Here is a 22,005-nt window from a genome sequence, read left to right as displayed (position 1 = left end):
GATCAAGATGTGGATCGTTGATTTTCTATTTGGAGTTTTTATCAACTCAGTTAGGCTATAATCTCAGGTAAGTGATTTTCTTTGAATTTATGAATCTTTGTGTTGTGCTTGTGTTGCTCTGTTATGATATCTACTAAATTTTTGAAATAATTCATGCATTTTATACCACTCTGCACTGAAAATTAGCTTGCTAGGTTTGATTTGTGCATGTTACCTCGGATTTGAAGTTATTTCTGTTGATTAACAGGGAACTAGTGCTATTATGATTCATTTCAAGCACTATCTTGCACTGTACTGATTTATCTCTGTTCATTTGGGAGTAAAGTAATCCTAATTTGGCTGTTATTTTTATCGATACATAATAAGTAAATACATTATCATGTTCATTTCATTTATAGAGTTAACTTTGCCTCCATAATTAGTGTTGTTCGTCTAAGCTATCTAATTAGGACTTTATAGAAGGAATTTCTCATCAGGTTCATGTTCCATAGTTTAAGAGGGCTGCAAATAACTAGTTTTTAATCTGATGTTCGTAGAGGTTAATTAGCTAATACTAGTTTTTGATCAATTTTCATAAGCTACAGTTACGCTTTGTGCTAATCATGATAGACCTATCATGTCCAGAATATTTCTTCCAATGTCATGAATCTAGCCACATAGTGACAAGAGTATAACCCGAGAACTTTGAAGATCTTTTTATTATATTCTGAAAATGGCTTACAAGGAAACACTTCTTTCACTCTTTGCAAATTGTCGCACAAATTTTAAGCTTTAAAAAAAAAAAAAAAAGAAGAAGAATATAATCATTTAATTCCAGTTTTCTTTGGCTTATTGATTGATGAACTGATGATTTTGGAGTGTCTTCATGTTTTGGCTTTCCATTTTTAAAAGTATAATTTTGAGCTGTATGTTCTGGTCATTGTAATGACATACATTTGTCAATTTATCTTGCTTGTGTATAATCATGGTTGAATTGGGATGATGACTGCATCGGCAAAGGTTCATATGCTTACCAGCCTGATGATGTAAATATTGAGTGATTGATGTATTTTCAGCTATTTGGAAGTTTATTTGTTTCCCCATCTATTAGATTGAGTTAAGACGTGGGATTTAGGGACTTTCATTCCTTACATTTCAGGAAAATCATGAGGTATCATGGTCCTCTTCAATAGAAATCCATTTTATTCATACTTTCTTGTCATTCCACAATTCAGTCCATGTTTTTGTGTTTATAAAACCAGTTCAGTTCATGGCAGCCATCACCATAGCAGCCATTTCTTTTAGTCAAGACATGACAATGTCTATAGCCCTTTTTTTGGTTTAGTAATGAAAATGGTTGTAGCAGTTTCCCTAGTTGCATGAGGTCAAAATAATTTGGTTCTAACTGTCAACAAATGTCAATTTTGGGAGGTCAAAATGAAACATTTTCAAAACAGGATATAGAGGAAAACATATTGGTATTCTTATTCTTGGTAGGCATTTTGATATGATAGCTGTGTGTTTTTGTTAATTGATTTAAAGAAGTACTGTTCATCTAAAAAATATCAAATAACACTTGTATATGATAAAAGGGAAATGGTCGGGGGTAGCAGTACTACACTCAATAACCCTCCCTTGTGTCTCTTTGTATACTCTAATTCTTGTTTTTTTTTATTTAAATCCTTTAAGTATCAATGTTTGGATGGTAATGAGATGAAAATCATTGAGTGTTGTTGGATAGGCTAAACCTGTTAAAATTTGTTTGAATGAAAGTTTAGGGTTTTGCAAGTGGCATAAGACCTCTTGGTGCAATCTTTCACTAATGTAAACTAATGACATTAGTTCAGCCATATGGTAGAAGATGCTATGATCTTCTCCCCCTGCTTCAACCCTATTTTAGATCAGCCTTGTCTCTTGAGCAAGTGGATGGAATTTTTCTTTAGTTCCTGTTTCAAGTCCTGTTTTAGATTTGCCTCTTGATTCCTACCCCTTCATCCAATGCAATCTCTCCATATAGTGTGGTATTAGAGTGGTATAAATCCCATAAGTCAAGTATTTATTTTTGAAAAGTGTTTGTGATGCAAGATGATTTTGACTCGGGTCGTGTTTGCTCTTTTATAGAAAGTTACATTTATTATAGTATTAAGTAAATTTGTTACTTTTACAATAAGTATGACTAGGCTATAGTGATTAAAGTTAATAAGAATTTGCTATCTTGATATATATATATATATATATATATATATATATACATACATATATATATATAGGTAACTGTTGGTGAGCTTAAGCTCACCAAACTTATGATGAGCTAGCTTGCCCAATCACATGGGTCCCACATTTTGGGGAGTGATCCAAACCATTCATTTGCAAGGCCTTATCATAGATAGTCCATTTTTGTCCTCCACAAATGGAGGGGTTAGGAGGATCCTATGGAGCTGATTTTTGGTACACCCCCCATCTATGTAAGGGACTTTCAAATGAATGGTTTGGATCATCCTAACAAAGTGGGCCCCCATGTGATTGGGCAAGCTACTTACATAGATGGGGGGTGTATCAAAAATCAGCTCCATAGGATCCTCCTAACCCCTCCATTTGTGGAGGACAAAAATGGACAGACACAAGTCTGCCCCATTTTTGTCCTCCACAAATGGAGGGGTTAGGAGGATCCTATGGAGCTGATTTTTGGTACACACCCTATCTATGATAAGGCCTTGCAAATGAATGGTTTGGATCACTCCCCAAAATGTGAGACCCATGTGATTGGGCAAGCTAGCTCACCATAAGTTTGGTGAGCTTAAGCTCACCAACAGTTTCCTCTATATAGACATTTAGGCTAGACTAGGAAGCATATAGTCGGCCCATGGTTTTCTTTAGGATGCACAGCCTAGTTATACATAGGATATAGGGCCCACCTGCATTGGCTTAAGGCTAATCAACTTGCATTAGTTAGGGCATATAGAGAGTCCTAAAAATTACAATTTACTTGAACTTAAATAATTGTACAAAAAGCTTTAAAAACCAGTCGAGTCTAGTGGATCGAGTCTAGGATAGCGGTTCTAGATGGTTAGGCATCGTAGTTTAGAATAGGTCATCGAACTACGTTGATTCTGATTCTTCCCGAGGCCGGGATACGTAGAACAGCCAGGGTGGATGGCCATTCTGGTCCGAGTCAAGTATTGCATCAGAGTTTTATGATTTGTCTTGTCGAGTCGTGTATAGAGTTGAATTGTGTTGTGTGTTTTCTTGTGTTTTCTTACTTTCATGTAAAGATCCTATACTTTTTAGCTGTAGCATGCATGTGTTTGCACACCAGAACTTAGACACCAATTAGGTATGACATTCATAACCTAGCTATTCCTATGTGACACTTCTCTCATTTATTTTGTGTGTGCTTATTAATCATCTCCGAGACATGCATGATTAGGTAGATGTCTTCTCGGAGATATATGTTCCCATTTCATATGACTTTCGCCCAAAACTCTTCAAAATCAATAAATAAATGGCATAAGAGACCAAGTGTTTGCACTTGGGCCAATGAGGTGCTCTTCGGACCTTCCAAATTTGTAACCAGGCACGAACCTTCTTTTATATCTCTGGTTATCCGTTGCAACATAGCATAGTATGGGATCTAAGGCCCACTTCCTTGGATGACGACTCTTCTTTGTTTAAGGTACGTCTTGAATCTGGGCTAGTCCCTGAATCGAAAGGTATCTCATTTTGCATCGCCACTCATGCTGTGAGAGGCACTTCTTTCGAGAGTTCCTTGGTAGAGCTCTCCATTCACGTGAATGATTATAGAGAGACTTTCTCGTGGGGGCCTGTCCCCTGCCTCTCTCGGATCGGGGTCCACAGATGCATTTGGTAACTGCCAAAAACATGGGGCGTGGAAGTATTTCTATTTTTAATTATTATTTTCGTCATTGTATTTGTAGCCTCCATTTTATGTATCAAATCGCATCCATTTGGCATGATTTTGGTATCTTTAGAAAGGTTTTTCAATTACCTATCTAAGGAGCTGAAGATCACACGATTAGGTTGTGATTTGAGCGAGTTATGAGCATTTTAGGGATATGGTATATGCTTATTACGGGAGTACTATTTTAGGTAAGTTTTAGTAAAGATTTTAGGTTCTATTTATGTTATTTTAGACGGACGGCTATGATTAGTTGATTGGGTATTAAGTTAGCTTTAGGGCTTTCTTTTCTTATAAATAGAACTCATGAAAGAATTGTAATTTACTTTTTTGAATTATTGAATGAAAATTTGCCTTTAAGCTTTTGGATTGTTTGAGAACTTTTATTTGAACTTTTCTCTTAATGTTCTACTAAGGATCTAAGCACATATTGATTGTGGTTTGCTTTATTATTTTTGTGTTTGTTTGAATTTAGGAATATGTTTAAGGAAATCTAATGTCTTACTAGATTTGCCGATGTATTTTCAACCTCATCCGAGTTTAATTCGCTTCTCATCCTTCTGTTTCGCTACACTCTCTTCCGGGATTGCATCAGATCCCCAACCACCTACCACCACAGAACTTCACCCTTTCCCTTAGAAACTCCATTGCTTACCCAAAACCACATCTCCACCTTCAACATTTGCTACCTCCAAGATCCACCTCAAATCCATCTGATTTTTCTACTTGAAGTTTGCAGAGAGAAGCAAAGGGGAGTCCGGCCACTGATCTCCAACCTCCTCGATCCAGCAGCCCCGACTCATTTTCCTTATTAACTCCGGTCATCCACCTTGCAAAACCTAATCATCAGAACCCTCTCCCGTCTCTACCCTTTTCACATCACGCCCAATCACTGTACATCTTTCTCCTTTCCCTTGCTCGGATCTGTGATAAAAGAAATTGAAATCTGCAAAAGGAAGAGAAGCTGATTTGAAGAATAAGGAGAAGAAGAGTAGAAGAGAAAAATCAGAAGCAACAAAGGGTCTGTGAAGACCACTATCCTTCTTTCACCCCAAGCCCGGCATCACAGCGTCCATTCACATCCAAGGCTTCAGGTAACCCTTTTCCTCTATTCTTAATTCTTAGATTGCATAATTTTGGCCTGTCTTTTCTCCTTTAGTTGGTCTGTAATTTTTTTTTGGGAATTGCCATCACCTACTTAAAGACATGGTAATGTTGAAATAAACTCAAGAGTTAAAAATCCCATTTGAGAGGACAGAGACCCAACTTTGGTTTGCTCTCAGATGGCACAGGAGGAGGGTTTTCTTGCATACGTTTGATTCACCATTTTTTTAGAAGGAAGTTTTGGATTCTGTCCTTAGCTTGCATTGCTCTTGCTATCAAATGGAGTTCCCTATTTCTTTTGTGTTAGTATCTGATGAGGATTTAGGGTAAAATTCGGTCTTCATTTCATTTTTATTCGAGTCTTGGATTGTTGATGTTCATTGGGAATAGGGTCTCATGCTTTGCTGTGATCCCATTTCGATTTTCGGGTTCTAGGCGTGTGTAGCACAAAACTGGAGCTCAGATCAGGTTCAAGTATTAATTAGGGGTGCAAGTTTGGCCCTGTCCACCCTGACCCGCCCTGAGCCTGAGCAGGGTCAGGGCTGGATTTTCCAACCCTGAGGGCGGGTCAGGGTTCATTTTTTTAGACCCTGACTCAGGTCGGGTCGGGTCTGGGTTAATGCCTCGGGTACTCTGACCCTGCCCTACTCTAAGTTTTCTATTATAGAATTGAACCATCTGTGCATGTTTCTTTTGCTAATGTTTTCTATTATCTTGGCTTGATGTTTCTTTAGATTATTATTATTAATTGTCTCTGTTGCCCGTCATGTTGAATTCATATTGTCATATTTTGTTCCCTTTCTCTGTTTATTGATCATTTTGTTCTATATAATAAGTGGTTGCTTTATTTTTGGCACTCTTAACAGGTATTTGCACTAGGGTCAATTAGGGCCGGCCCGGCCCTGCCCAATCAGGGCGGGCCAGGGCTAGCACTGAGCCTTATAGGGCGGGCAATGGGTTGAGATTTTTCGGCCCTGACTCAGGGTCAGGGCAGGTCAGGGCCGAGATAATGGGATCCATGGTTGGGCTAGGGTTTTGAAAAACCCGACCCTGTTGCAGCCCTAAGTATTATTATCTCAATTTCGAAAACTTTGACGTGGGCATTCAAATCATATAGACTTTAGAGTTTGGTTTTCTTCTTAGCCTTATCTTCATCATGACTTGTGACCTTTGGCATATGCATTTAGAGGACATGGTGATGCTTTGATTTTTCCTTGACCTTGTGAGTCTTGGTGCATGTTCTTTGAGTCTGCTTTAAAAACATAAAAAATACAAACCTTTGGGTTTTGTGCCGATATTTGCATCCCGTTTTTGGATTTTCGTGACTTCCTCTTGTTTCAGGATTTTCATCAGCGTTTGAGACTGTCATTGGTATTTTGAGATCTTTATCGATTCTTTGGGATTTTTTGTCGGTTTCCGGAGTTTTTCCGGGCTATGATGAGGCTACTCAGAGCCCCTTTCCGGAGTTTTTCCGAGCTATGATGAGGCTTCTCTCTCTCTCTCTCTCTCTCTCTCTCTCTCTCTCTCTCTCTCTCTCTCTCTCTCTCTCTCTCTCCCGGGACTTTCTTCAATTTTGCAAGACTTCCATCGGTTTTGGGATGATCCATCGATTTTCAAAAATTTTCCGTCAGTTTTGGTGATGACGGAATTGTCCTGAGCCAGAACCCTTTTTCAAAGAGAGTAAAAGCATAAAAAAATTGAAAAACACAAAACCAAACAAAAATCATTTCAAAAATATAAAAATTATAAAAGGGCGATGATGAGGTTACTCAGAGCCAACTCTTCTTTTTCATCACCATTCTCTTGTTTTCATCTTCAGTTTTGGTCGCGATTTCCCGAATTGTATCTATTTTTCTGAGGTTTTCCACTGGTTTTGGGCGATGGCTGGCGAGTCCGACATCCGATGTAGAGATCGTTGTCGATGAGCCCATGGTCGATGAGTTTGACAGGTTGTTTCTTGTTTTCAAGATCACTCTCGTTGAGACCACCGATAGGTGATGACGACGCCTTCCCAAGCCTATCACCTTTCTTTTCCTTTCTTTCCCCCCTTCACATTCTTCCTCTTTATTGGATTTCTTGATTTTTCACTTAGATCCTCTTTTGTTTGTCTCATTTTTGTTTACTCACATTTTTTGGATTTCTTGATTCTCATTCGGATTCCTGTTTCTTTTGCTCGTTGCTTGCTTAGGTGTTTCATTCTGGCATTGGATTGGTTACTTCTGTATCATTATAGATTGCTAGTTATAGATTGGAGACAGGTGTTAGTGTTAGGCAACGTTGGATTTGCACTGGTCTCTCTCGCCTCCTCTGCCATATCGATGCATATTTTTTAGCGTGTAATGTATATAAGGGGGAGATGGCTTTTTGGGCAAGTTGATTAGATAAATCATTCGGGGATGTCTGTTCCCATTTTATGCCTTTCGCCCTAAAGTTTCTAAAACTAATGAAATTGGCATAGGAGACCGAGGTTTTTTGGGCAAGTTGGGTGCCTAACACATTCCCCACTCTTAACCGGGCATGGACCCATCGTTGTGGGAAAGCTGGCCCGTCCGTTTAGCACAGAGTCTCATATAGGGTCCTAGGCCATTCATCTTAGGTGGCGACTCTTTCTTTTACTTTCCATCGGATTTCTGATCATTGTGGGAAAATTGTTGATACAATTCAGTTTTGGGTTACTTGACCCCAAGTTGGATAGTATCTTATCGCCATTGTTTAGATTGAGAGAGTGGCGATAGTCACATGGACCTTCCCATGTGGAGACTAAGGTCACAGAGGTTGCGCGTAGTAGGGCCCTTACGGTCCTCTACTAGTCCGCTACACGGGCCCGAGGTCCCACACCCCCCTAGACAATATAGACGTGGTAATTGCTTAGCACATCTTTCGTACCCTTTTTCTTTGGGAAATGATGTTTTCATCCCTTTGGTTTAACTCGGGAGAGCCTCCAGCGTCTAGTGTATTTATGACTACTATGTTACACTAGAGGGACTGTCCCAGTAACCTTCCCTTTTTTTTTCCTGATATTGGCACTAGTGGTCTCTCAAGTATTAGAAATTAGAGAATTTATACGATGAATGGCCCTATAAAGTATATGTGGTATGCCAGAAGTACCACCCTTGATATTTGATCAAATATCAAGGATGGGGTGATGGGTACGTGTTTATTCGGCCCTCCATCGTATGATTTCTCGAGAAATTATATGGTGCCAGAGCGTGAAGTACAGTGTAGGCGAATAAACACTATGATAGTGTAGGCGCTACACTATGATAGTAGTACCGCCCTTGACCTTGGATCAAATATCAAGGGCTGTACTTTGCCTACACTAGACTTCATGCCCAGGCACGATATAAAATCTCCTCAAGTATATCTTTGATGAGTTTTTATATGATGAAAGGCCTTATAGTCAATTATTTTTCAAAAAGTACCATACGGCCCACACAATAGGATGATCCAAATCGTCCATAAGATGGGACACAACCTAAATAGGTTGTGCCCCTAAAATCATTTCCATAGGTTGATCCTAACCATACGATCAACAGAGGGTTAGGATCAACCTTCTAATGTGCGGTCCCCATATAGATCGGATGGTTAGGATCAACCTATGGAAATGATTTTCAGGGCACAACCTATTTAGGTTGTGGCCCATCTAATGTACCGTATGGAGCACCCTATAATTTGGACCATACAGTACTTTTTGAAAAATAATTGTCTATAAGGCCTTTAATCATATAAAAACTCATCATTGATATATGGGCTGCCTAGGTATCAGCCTTACAATTTAATGTGAAGGTGTGAGATTAATCTCACTAAAAGAACATGCCTTTTAATCTCAACCCTTCACCATAAAGTGAAGGTCTGATATATGGAGATTTTATTGTAAGTGGTGATAAAATGTCGTGCCTATTGTCACGGGGCTATTTCGTCCAGCGTTGTTCGCATGGCCTATGGCTCCTTTCTCTTATTGGCAGCATCATCCCCCACGCGTTCTAGTACTTTTTCTGCCGCAACATTGCTTCCCAAAGATTCCAAACTTCCCTTCTCTGAGTTCATTTTGAGCTAGGGTTTTAGTCCTTCAAGGAATTGAAAGAGTTTATCCTCTTTTGACATGCTCTTAATATCAAGCATGAGAGCTGAAAACTGTTTCATGTAATCTCTAATCGTACCTGTTTGCTGAAGGTGCCTTAGGTTTATGCATGAATTGAAAAACGAAGTTAAAAAGCTTCTTGTAGATTTTATATTTTTTCTCCTCTGCCCCCTAGTCAATGAATTGAAAAACGAAGTGGTTATATCATTAAAAAACGATGGTCATATCTCATCTCTTACGTTTGTTCTTCTCATGTAGTCCTAGTCTTTATGCACTGTTCTTGCCTGCAACCTTGCCCTCTTATTCAACTAGAAAGAAGAATGATAAGGAGAAAAAGAAAAAGAAAGAAGTGGAAGAAGAAGAATCATTTAAAATTAGCAAAAATTAGTAGATATTGGTTTTAAAAAAAAATCCGGCTGAATTGGAAAAAATTTGCTTAAAATGATTAGTTGGCAGCAAAAGGCAAAAATAAGTAGAATTTGGTGAAAAAAATCAGGTTGAATTGTCAAGAAATCAGGTAAAATCCATAAAAAAAAATTTAATTTTTATTGGCAAAATATAATGGGCAAATTTTCAAATTAAGTTGGCAAAAATGTATTCAAATTGAAAAAATTGTTTAGATAGGTAAAATTTGTTGCTGCTGCTGCTGTTGTTGTTTTTTTTTTTTTGCTTATTTTTAGCTAATTTCTATTAAATTTTAGCAAAAATTACCAATTTAAAGTATTTTTCGCCATTTAACTCATTTTTATTCTATCTAAGCAAATTTTGATTGATTTGACTTGTTTTTCGTCTCATGAGCACAATTTTTTTATGGGACATGATTTTTACTAGGGCTGCAACTCGAGCCGGGTTTTACCCGACCCGCATCGACCCGACCTGAAAATAGCCTGGGTCGGGTTCAGGTTTCATGGGTTTCGGGTCGAGCCAGGTTCAGCATTCAAAAACCCGCATGAATCTCGGGTCGAGCCGGGTTTGAAGGGGCCCGACCCGACCCGACTCGAGTTACATAAGTTATAGTATGTACATTTTTTTCTATTGTTAGTTAAAAGTTAAAGGGATAATTACATTTACACCCCCTCTAGTTTCTGACACATCCACTTCCACCCCTATAGTTTAAAACGTGACAAATACACCGTTGTAGTTTTAATTTGTTTAAGGTAGGCCCCCTCAGCTGAAGGTTCGTCCATAGATTGAAGGGTTAGGATGATCTAATGGAGCTGATTTTTTGGGCACACCCTATCTATGTCAGGACCCATCAAATGAACGCTTTGGATCATCCAAACAATGTGGGCCCACATTATTTGGATGATTTTTTGGTAGTGTTTGGATTCGGGTAGAGGCCCACATTATTTGGATGATCCAAAGCGTTCATTTGATGGGTCCTGACATAGATATGGTGTGCCCAAAAAATCAGCTCCATCGGATCATCCTAACCCTTCAATCTATGGACGAACCTTCAGCTGAGGGGGCAAACCTTAAACAAATTGAAACTACAGGGGTGTATTTGTCACGTTTTAAACTATAGGAGTGGAAGTGGATGTGTCAGAAACTAGAGGGGGTGTAAATGTAATTATCCCAAAGTTAAAAGTGAAAACCCACGCACCCACTGTTACTGTATGTGACTGTAATTTCTGCTTCTATAAGTTGAGTTGATTCAAGTGTTTGATTCAGCATTGTTTGATTGTAATTACAACATTGTTTGATTACAGCATTGTTTGATTCAAGTGTGATGTGAGTGTAATTACATCATTGTTTGATTCAAGTGTAATGTGAGTGTAATTTCTGCTTCTATGAGTTGAGTTGCCTTGCCAAACAAGAATTTTCCTTACAAATTTGCGTCAACGTGAAAAAACCCGACCCGACCCGAACCGACCCGAGATTTATCATGGGTAGGGCCGGGTTAGGGAATCGTGGGTTTTCCGAAAAAAAAACCCGACCCGACCCAAGATATTTCTCGGGTAGGGTTGGGTTCTCCAAAACCCGACCCGCCCGACCCGAGTTGCAGCCCTAATTTTTACGATACTTCCATATTTTCCTCTTCGGTTCCATTTGGCAATCATTCCTGCAATGGCTTATGCATATTTTCTGCTGCTGAGAGTGGAAAAAATTCAGAACCTGTTTGCGCTTAATGCACGTAGGTATGCAGAAAAAATGAAAATTTTGAAGCCACTTGGAGGGGCTCAAGAAGATTCTCACTATCCCACCTATGAAAAAGAGATTCTCATTGTCCTGTTTCCACCTGGCTTTTCGAGAGAGGATGAGAAGCCATGTCGAACACTCTCTTCTTCTTCTTCCTCTTCCTTTTCTTTCTCTAACGTACAAAGGGAGGCCACAAGCGACAGCAAGATGATGTGTGATAGCTATTTGGTGAAGCAAGAAGGGCGATGTCAATCGGCTATGGCTTCTCCGATGGAATATTTGGCGAAGCAAGAAGGGCGATGTCAATCAGCTATGGCTTCTCCAATGGAATTAGTGCTTCACGTTGTCGATACTGCATTGACGAAGAGAAGCACACCCCCAATAATCTCTCCCTCCACGTGGAAGCAACGTGGACAATCTCGGCCCTCCACACTGCCAACGTGGGAACTACGAGATCTTCCTGAGGGATTTTTTCTCCATCCTCGAAGGTAGACCGGTTACCGAGATCTTCCCCAAGGAATTTTCACCTTCCTCGAGGGTACATCGAGGTTACCACGCCCCAGCTTTGGTACCATTTGTTGGGACCCAGGTAGAACTCACCCTTAAAAGAGGTGGAGGGTGCCCATTCCCGTATAACCTATCCACATCCATTTCATCTTTCCGAAGTTTTACTTTACTAATTAACCGGACAAGATTTCAAGCTTTCAACTGTAATTGAGGGGCAAACAGACCTATTGGGGTTCCACGCAAAAGCAAAGATCCCACGTCGGATAAGTGAAGGGATGTGGATGGGCTTAAATAAGGAACTGGACATCCTCCCCTTATCAACTAGCTTTTAATGGTGAGTTATACCCGGGTCCCAACAAGTGGTATTAGAGGCGGGGTGTGGTAACCCCGTTGTGCCTCTGAGGGCAGAAAAACCCCTTGGGGAAGATCTCGATAACCCCGGTGTGCTTCAAGGATTGAAAATTATTTCGGAGAAGATGTCATTGTTCCATGTTGGTCCCGTGCGGAGGGGCGAGATTGACCAAGTTGCTTCCTCCTAGAGAGGGAGATTGTTGGGGTTCCATGCGAAAGCAAAGATCCTATATTGGAAAAGTGAAAATATGTGGGTGAGCTTATAAGGATTCGGGCACCCTCCCCTTATCAGCTAGCTTTTAATGGTGAGTTCTACTTGCGTCCCAACAAGTCCCAAGAGTACCCTTGATTCAAGAGGAAAGTGAAAGAGTAACAAAGAGCTTGAACTTAGAAACAACAACTTAACAATACCAGGAAATGAAAAAAAAAAAAAATTCCTATTATTGATCTTCCTACTTTTCTGTGGATCTAATGCTCTGTTTGGTACCTGGGTTTTTTTTGTTCCCAGGATTTATGTGGGTAAAGGTTTAGTGGTCACATCAGCTTTTTCTTGCTGACATCAGCATAATCTTGTCTTGAAAAGGGTGTTCTCTCTTTCTCTCTCTCCACTCATCATAATACCTTTCTCTAATTAATGCTTGTCCCCTCTTTTGTCTCCTACCTTTACCCACGTAAATCCCAGGAAAAAAAAAACCCCGGCATCCAAACAGAGCAGGAAAAGGAATTTTATTGGATAAGCCGCCCTTCTTGTATTCAACTTTTGACCGGTGCAAGGCCTCATATTAAAAAAAAGGAAAAGGAAAACATGATGCCTCTATCGAGACAAGTGCGCCAGAAAACAAAAAAGTGAGCACGTATTCCCAAATTTTTTTTAAAAAATCATGTAACAATGACCAAATCAACTGCCGTTTTCACTCCAGCGCCTTTATTTCAAGTGTTTTCATTAAAAAACACCCGCCGCCATGCATTAAACTTTTGACTATTGGCATCTCTTCTTCCTACTTAATGCTACTGGTATAGTATAGAAATATAAGGTGTGATCCATCTCTTGTAGTTGAAAGAGGCCATTAAACGAAAGCCATGGAAGTACAACAAATTCTCCGCATGAATGAGGGGGTGGGAGATACCAGCTATGCTAATAATTCAATTTTTCAGGTTCTCTCTCTCTCTCTCTCTACAAGATTTTATATTTTGTAAGCTCGAATAGTCCAGTATTTTTCAAAAAGCATTGTACGGCTTACACCACATGATCCAAACCCTCCATTTGATGGGCCACAACAGAAGTAGTTTATGCCCCAAAAAAATCATTTCCGTAGGATGATCCTAGACCTCCAATCTACAAAGGAACTACATATTTATTATGGAAACCTCAATAGGTTGGAGGGTTGGGATCATCCTATGGAAATGATTTTTGGGGCACAAACTATTTCCGTTGTGACCCATCAAATGGGGGTTTGGATCGTCGTGGGGTGTAAGCGGTACGATACCTTTTGAAAAATACTGGACTATAGGGGCCTGCACCATATAAAAACTCCATCTTCTACGTGATTTGATTATGACATTTTTTTTTCCATTTTGTACAGAGAAAGGCAATAAACAAAGTGAGGCCCATTGTAGAGGATGCCATACTAGGTCTGTATTGCACATCCTTCCCTGAGAAATTGAGCATAGCAGACTTGGGTTGTTCTTCAGGACCTAACACCCTCTTTGTGATATCTAATATTATAGATACTATCGTTATGAAATGTCGCCAGCTGAATAATCCGTTGCCAGAGTTCCAAATCTTCTTGAATGACCTTCCAGGGAACGATTTTAACACCATTTTCAGAAATCTGCTCCCAAGTTTCTATGAGAAACTTAATGAAGAGAAAGGGGTCGGTTTGGAGCATTGTTTCGTGGCGGGAGTGGCAGGTTCCTTTTATGGGAGGATTTTTCCAAGCAAAAGTCTACACTTCGTTAATTCTAACGGCGGTGTCCATTGGCTCTCTCAGGTCAGCACTTTGTCCCTCGGCTGCACATCATGAAAATTGTTTTTATAGAGGGGCACTAATTAGTAGTGGTAAATTAGCAAATTCAATTTTCTAAGAGGCTACTAATTAGTAGTGGTAGATTGGCAAAACAAAATTTGTAGGAGACCTAATTAATAGTGATAAATCGGCGAAACCGATTTTCTAGGGGTTAACCTAATAGTGATAAGTTGGAAAAACTGATTTTGTAGGGGGAAAACGAACTAATAGCGTCAAAACCATTTTTGTATGTGGCCCTCTAATTAGTAGTGGTAAATAGACAAAACCGATTTTGTAGGGCACAGAATTCAATTATTAACACCAAAATCAATTTTGTAGGGGTAGCAAAATAGATGGTTGTAGATAGATGTTTGCACAGGGGAAATCTTATGCATAAACATAATTTACGTACACTCAAGCTTGTTCAAGCTTCAATGATCATATTAGAAAACTTCATGTAAGCATTTCATGTTTATATAAAACCCAAATTTAAGTATTAAGACATGCCAGGTTCCTCAAGGGCTTCAAAACGAAATGGGTATCTCATTAAACAAGGGTAGAATTTACATAGCAAAGACAAGCCCTCCCAGTGTGTACAAAGCATACTTGGCACAATTTCAGAAAGATTTCTCTTTGTTTCTCAAGTCACGCTCAGAAGAAGTAATTTGTGGAGGGCGTATGGTCCTTACACTTGCTGGCAGAAGAAGCTCAGAACCATCCAATAGCGAATGTTCTGCCCAATGGGAACTGCTGGCTCAAGCTCTTAATGATATGGTCTCACAGGTAGAGGCAACATCACATTGTAACCATTTAGACTCTTCTAAACATGGATGCATCTTTATATATTATTGTTTTATATGCTTTGCTAATAAGTTTTTTCCAATTTAGGGAGTCATTGAAGAGGAGAAAGTGGATTCATTTAATCTACCCTATTATGCACCTTCAATTCATGAACTGGAGGCTATAGTTGAGATAGAAGGATCCTTTAGTATTGATCGACTCGAGAAAATTGAAACTAATTTCAATGGTCGTGAAGGTAACAATGGGGAAACGATTTCTTTTGATAAGTTCACAAGTGGTCCAAAGATTGCTACGAAGTCTGTAAGAGCTGTTTCGGAATCCATGCTTGCTGATCAGTTTGGAGAGGCGATAATTGATGATTTGTTCCGAAGATATGAGCAGAATGTTACTGAATATCTATCAGAAGAGAAAGGCAACCATACCAGCTTTGTCCTTTCTATGACTAGAAAAGGATGAAAATCAACATATAACTCAAGACTCATCGAGAATAAATGATATGTGAAGTTTGCGTATTCTAGAAAGATGTAAGCACAATTTAAATAAAGATCTCGTAAGCACAATTTAAATAAACTGAGTTTTATTGAACCTAAAGCAATTCAAGTTAGCAAATAAAAAACTACAGATCAATTATTCTACAGTACTTAAATAATGAAGTGAGTTGTGATCTCTTCCTTTAGTTACAATGTCCTTAATTTTAGCAACCATTTTGTTGTAGGTTATTGAAGACTCATTATAGTGTAGTAAAATTGTATCATTTTCTCCATGATTCCACTGGGGAATTTTAGTTTGCATGCTTTTAGTGTTGATATGGAGGGGCCATTGATCAAGAGGTTATAGTTTCCTGCATCCATGGGGCCTATGGCCACCATATGGACTGATGGTGCGCCGCAAATCAATGGCCTACACTTGTGACACCTATGTTATGATTATATCTAAATTTTCTTACTGTTTTTAAAACCAATAAACGTTTATGAACTAATCCTCTTTAATTTTCACATAGATGGACCTTCAATTTATGATTATATCCCTCTAAATCATATCGTTTATTTTTAAATTGTAGATAGGAAAATATTTTCCTAGAAAAAAAAAATTATTTGATAACCTTGGAAGATGTTCATTTGTTGAGGCGGGCTGAAATTTAGTTGTAGGCATTGAATCACTAATAGGATAGTAACTTTTTTTATTAAGATAGAAAACAAGATAAGGCCATGGAGAACCTAAATAAATGAGACAATTAAGTTCATTAATTAGCAAAGATAGCAAACAAGATAATGTATTGCTCTATAGACTTAAGAAGATTAGAGCATACAAAAGAGGGTGTGAAAGCTCATGTGTATAACGTATTGCTTACTCTTTAACTGCTGACTTTCATTAAATACGAAGTATCCTTTTAATTGCCCACTTTCATGAAAAACATGGGGCGTGGAAGTATTTCTATTTTTAATTATTATTTTCGTCATTGTATTTGTAGCCTCCATTTTACGCATCAAATCGCATTCATTTGGCATGATTTTGGTATCTTTAGAAAGGTTTTTCAATTACCTATCTAACGAGCTGAAGATCACACGATTTGGTTGTGATTTGAGCGAGTTATGAGCATTTTAGGGATATGGTTTATGCTTATTACGGGATTACTATTTTAGGTCAGTTTTAGTAAAGATTTTAGATTCTATTTATGTTATTTTAGACGGACGGCTATGATTAGTTGATTGGGTATTAAGTTAGCTTTAGGGCTTTCTTTTCTTATAAATAGAACTCATGAAAGAATTGTAATTTACTTTTTTGAATTATTGAATGAAAATTTGCCTTTAGGCTTTTGGATTATTTGAGAACTTTTCTTTGAACTTTTCTCTTAATGTTCTACTAAGGATCTAAGCACATATTGATTGTGGTTTGCTTTATTATTTTTGTGTTTGTTTGAATTTTGGAATATTTTTAAGGAAATCTAATGTCTTACTAGATTTGCCGATGTATTTCCAAACCTCATCCGAGTTTAAATCGCTTCTCATCCTGCGGTTTCGCTACACTCTCTTCCGGGATTGCATCAGATCCCCAACCACCTACCACCACAGAACTTCACCCTCTCCCTTAGAAACTCCATTGCTTACCCAAAACCACATCTCCACCTTCAACATTTGCTACCTCCAAGATCCACCTCAAATCCATCTGATTTTTCTACTTGAAGTTTACAGAGAGAAGCAAAGGGGAGTCCGGCCACTGATCTCCAACCTCCTCGATCCAGCAGCCCCGACCCATTTTCCTTATTAACTCCGGTCATCCACCTTGCAAAACCTGATCATCAGAACCCTCTCCCGTCTCTACCCTTTTCACATCACGCCCAATCACCACCTCCACCAGCCCCACAAACCCGCCCTCATTATCACCGTACATCTTTCTCCTTTCCCTTGCTCGGATCTGTGATAAAAGAAATTGAAATCTGCAAAAGGAAGAGAATCTGATTTGAAGAATAAGGAGAAGAAGAGTAGAAGAGAAAAATCAGAAGCAACAAAGGGTCTGTGAAGACCACTATCCTTCTTTCACCCCTAGCCCAGCATCACAGCGTCCATTCACATCCAAGGGTTCAGGTAACCCTTTTCCTCTCTTCTTAATTCTTAGATTGCATAATTTTGGCCTGTCTTTTCTCCTTTAGTTGGTCTGTAATTTTTTTTTGGGAATTGTCATCACCTACTTAAAGACATGGTAATGTTGAAATAAACTCAAGAGTTAAAAATCCCATTTGAGAGGACAGAGACCCATCTTTGGTTTGCTCTCAGATGGCACAGGAGGAGGGTTTTCTTGCATACGTTTGATTCACCATTTTTTTAGAAGGAAGTTTTGGATTCTGTCCTTAGCTTGCATTGTTCTTGCTATCAAATGGAGTTCCCTATTTCTTTTGTGTTAGTATCTGATGAGGATTTAGGGTAAAATTCGGTCTTCATTTCATTTTTATTCGAGTCTTGGATTGTTGATGTTCATATGGGAATAGGGTCTCGTGCTTTGCTGTGATCCCATTTCGATTTTCGGGTTCTAGGCGTGCGTAGCACAAAACTGGAGCTCAGATCAGGTTCAAGTATTAATTAGGGGTGCAAGTTTGGCCCTGTCCGCCCTGACCCGCCCTAAGCCCGAGCAGGGTCAGGGCTGGATTTTCCAATCCTGAGGGCGGGTCAGGGTTCATTTTTTTAGACCCTGACTCAGGTCGGGTCGGGTCTGGGTTAATGCCTCGGGTACTCTGACCCTGTCCTACCCTAAGTTTTCTATTATAGAATTGAACCATCTGTGCATGTTTCTTTTGCTAATGTTTTCTATTATCTTGGCTTGATGTTTCTTTAGATTATTATTATTAATTGTCTCTGTTGCCCGTCATGTTGAATTCATATTGTCATATTTTGTTCCCTTTCTCTGTTTATTGATCATTTTGTTCTATATAATAAGTGGTTGCTTTATTTTTGGCACTCTTAACAGGTATTTGCACTAGGGTCAATTAGGGCCGGCCCGGCCCGGCCCAATCAGGGCGGGCCAGGGCTATCACTGAGCCTTATAGGGCGGGCAATGGGTTGAGATTTTCCGACCCTAACTCAGGGTCAGGGTAGGTCAGGGCCGAGATAATGGGATCCATGGTTGGGCTAGGGTTTTGAAAAACCCGACCCTGTTGCAGCCCTAAGTATTATTATCTCGATTTCGAAAACTTTGACGTGGGCATTCAAATCATATAGACTTTAGAGTTTGGTTTTCTTCTTAGCCTTATCTTCATCATGACTTGTGACATTTGGCATATGCATTTAGAGGACATGGTGATGCTTTGATTTTTCCTTGACCTTGTGAGTCTTGGTGCATGTTCTTTGAGTCTGCTTTAAAAACATAAAAAATACAAACCTTTGGGTTTTGTGCCGATATTCGCATCCCGTTTTGGATTTTCGTGACTTCCTCTTGTTTCAGGATTTTCATCGGCGTTTGAGACTGTCATTGGTATTTTGAGATCTTTATCGATTCTTTGGGATTTTTTGTCGGTTTCCGGAGTTTTTCCGGGCTATGATGAGGCTACTCAGAGCCCCTTTCCGGAGTTTTTCCGAGCCATGATGAGGCTTCTCTCTCTCTCTCTCTCTCTCTCTCTCTCTCTCTCTCTCTCTCTCGGGACTTTCTTCGATTTTGCAAGACTTCCATCGGTTTTGGGATGATCCATCGATTTTCAAAAATTTTCCGTCAGTTTTGGTGATATGACGGAATTGTCCTGAGCCAGAACCCTTTTTCAAAGAGAGTAAAAGCATAAAAAAATTGAAAAACACAAAACCAAACAAAAATCATTTGAAAAATATAAAAATTATAAAAGGACGATGATGAGGTTACTCAGAGCCAACTCTTCTTTTTCATCACCATTCTCTTGTTTTCATCTTCAGTTTTGGTCGCGATTTCCCGAATTGTATCTATTTTTCCGAGGTTTTCTACTGGTTTTGGGCGATGGCTGGCGAGTCCGACATCCGATGTAGAGATCGTTGTCGATGAGCCCATGGTCGATGAGTTTGACAGGTTGTTTCTTGTTTTCAAGATCACTCTCGTTGAGACCACCGATAGGTGATGACGACGCCTTCCCAAGCCTATCACCTTTCTTTTCCTTTCTTTCCCCCCTTCACATTCTTCCTCTTTATTGGATTTCTTGATTTTTCACTTAGATCCTCTTTTGTTTGTCTCGTTTTTGTTTACTCACATTTTTTGGATTTCTTGATTCTCATTCGGATTCCTGTTTCTTTTGCTCGTTGCTTGCTTAGGTGTTTCATTCTGGCATTGGATTGGTTACTTCTGTATCATTATAGATTACTAGTTATAGATTGGAGACAGGTGTTAGTGTTAAGCAACGTTGGATTTGCACTAGTCTCTCTCGCCTCCTCTGCCATATCGATGCATATTTTTTAGCGTGTAATGTATATAAGGGGGAGATGGCAAATTCTGGTGTTCCGACCAGGGTTGTGTAATGCTAACATCAACCCTCTTATTTTGTCGATATTGCTAGTTTATATATATCATGCCGTGTATGTGATTGCACATTCCAAGGCCATCTTCGTCTGGAGGATGAGAATAAGGCTTCCCTCTCACTCACCCGAATACAGGAAATTCGAGGGAGAAATCCCTTGGAATTCTCTGGATCTCCTATGGAGAGTGAGAGGCAAACTTTATTGTCACCCTTCTTATGCCGATCAAATGGCAGATGGGTCCACCTTGGCCAATGTTCCTTGAATGATTGTTTGATTTTAGATAAAGAAATCCAATTAAAGGGGAATTTGTCATCAAAGTGGGACCACTTTGTAGATTAGATAAATCATTCAGGGATGTCTATTCCCATTTTATGCCTTTCACCCTAAAGTTTCTAAAACTAATGAAATTGGCATAGGAGACCGAGGTTTCTTGGGCAAGTTGGGTGCCTAACACATTCCCCACTCTTAACCGGGCATGGACCCATCGTTGTGGGGAAGCCGGCCCGCCCGTTTAGCACAGAGTCTCATATAGGGTCCTAGGCCATTCATCTTAGGTGGCGACTCTTTCTTTTACTTTCCATCGGATTTCTGATCGTTGTGGGAAAATTGTTGATACAATTCAGTTTTGGGTTACTTGACCCCAAGTTGGATAGTATCTTACGCCATTGTTTAGATTGAGAGAGTGGCGATAGTCACACGGAGCTTCCCATGTGGAGACTAAGGTCACAGAGGTTGCGCGTAGTAGGGCCCTTACGGTCCTCTACTAGTCCGCTGCATGGCCCGAGGTCCCACACCCCCCTAGACAATAATATAGACGTGGTAATTGCTTAGCACATCTTTCGTACCCTTTTTCTTTGGGAAATGATGTTTTCATTCCTTTGGTTTAACTCGGGATAGCCTCCAGCGTCTAGTGTATTTATGACTACTATGTTACACTAGAGGGGCTGTCCCAAGTAACCTTCCCTTTTTTTTTCCTGATATTGGCACTAGTGGTCTCTCAAGTATTAGAAATTAGAGAATTTATACGATGAATGGCCCTATAAAGTATAGGTGGTATGCCAGAAGTACCACCCTTGATATTTGATCAAATATCAAGGATGGGGTGATGGGTACGTGTTTATTCGGCCCTCCACGAGAAATTATATGGCGCCAGAGCGTGAAGTACAGTGTAGGCGAATAAAAACTATGATAGTGTAGGCGCTACACTATGATAGTAGTACCGCCCTTGACCTTGGATCAAATATCAAGGGCTGTACTTTGCCTACACTAGACTTCATGCCCAGGCACCATATAAAATCTCCTCAAGTATATCTTTGATGAGTTTTTATATGATGAAAGGCCTTATAGTCAATTATTTTTCAAAAAGTACCATACGGCCCACACAATAGGATGATCCAAATCGTCCATAAGATGGGACACAACCTAAATAGGTTGTGCCCCTAAAATCATTTCCATAGGTTGATCCTAACCATACAATCAACAGAGGGTTAGGATCAACCTTCTAATGTGCGGTCCCCATATAGATCGGATGGTTAGGATCAACCTATGGAAATGATTTTCAGGGCACAACCTATTTAGGTTGTGGCCCATCTAATGTACCGTATGGAGCACCCTATAATTTGGACCATACAGTACTTTTTGAAAAATAATTGTCTATAAGGCCTTTAATCATATAAAAACTCATCATTGATATATGGGCCGCCTAGGTATCAGCCTTACAATTTAATGTGAAGGTGTGAGATTAATCTCACTAAAAGAACATGCCTTTTAATCTCAACCCTTCACCATAAAGTGAAGGTCTGATATATGGAGATTTTATTGTAAGTGGTGATAAAATGTCGTGCCTATTGTCACGGGGCTATTTCGTCCAGCGTTGTTCGCATGGCCTATGGCCCCTTTCTCTTATTGGCAGCATCATCCCCCACGCGTTCTAGTACTTTTTCTGCCGCAACATTGCTTCCCAAAGATTCCAAACTTCCCTTCTCTGAGTTCATTTTGAGCTAGGGTTTTAGTCCTTCAAGGAATTGAAAGAGTTTATCCTCTTTTGACATGCTCTTAATATCAAACATGAGAGCTGAAAACTGTTTCATGTAATCTCTAATCGTACCTGTTTACTGAAGGTGCCTTAGGTTTATGCATGAATTGAAAAACGAA

The 22,005-nt window shown here is 39.5% G+C and overlaps 1 protein-coding gene across 1 annotated transcript; it reads left to right on the top strand.

Annotated features, from left to right (window-relative positions):
- The first annotated feature begins 13,107 nt into the window (after positions 1–13,107).
- Positions 13,108–15,463, top strand: LOC143858786 (putative jasmonic acid carboxyl methyltransferase 2). Its single transcript, XM_077369500.1, has 4 exons — positions 13,108–13,232; positions 13,661–14,068; positions 14,594–14,866; positions 14,972–15,463. Exons 1-4 carry the CDS (start codon positions 13,158–13,160, stop codon positions 15,338–15,340), a joined length of 1,125 nt encoding a protein of 374 aa, XP_077225615.1. The 5' UTR covers positions 13,108–13,157; the 3' UTR covers positions 15,341–15,463.
- Positions 15,464–22,005: the final 6,542 nt, after the last annotated feature.

The sequence above is a fragment of the Tasmannia lanceolata genome, unplaced genomic scaffold (assembly GCF_043159265.1).
Source record: "Tasmannia lanceolata isolate RefF3 unplaced genomic scaffold, GAP_Taslan_0.1 ptg000026l, whole genome shotgun sequence".
Lineage (NCBI taxonomy): Eukaryota > Viridiplantae > Streptophyta > Magnoliopsida > Canellales > Winteraceae > Tasmannia > Tasmannia lanceolata.
Note: the sequence above shows the minus strand (reverse complement) of the source record. Positions and strands in the feature narration are given on the sequence as shown.

Excerpts from the sequence above, each read along its gene's own strand:
- LOC143858786 (XM_077369500.1), top strand. The coding sequence starts at position 13,158 with ATGGAAGTACAACAAATTCTCCGCATGAATGAGGGGGTGGGAGATACC. Across the intron at positions 13,233-13,660 it reads CTAATAATTCAATTTTTCAG|AGAAAGGCAATAAACAAAGT; the intron begins GTTCTCTCTCTC and ends CATTTTGTACAG. Across the intron at positions 14,867-14,971 it reads TTAATGATATGGTCTCACAG|GGAGTCATTGAAGAGGAGAA; the intron begins GTAGAGGCAACA and ends TTTCCAATTTAG.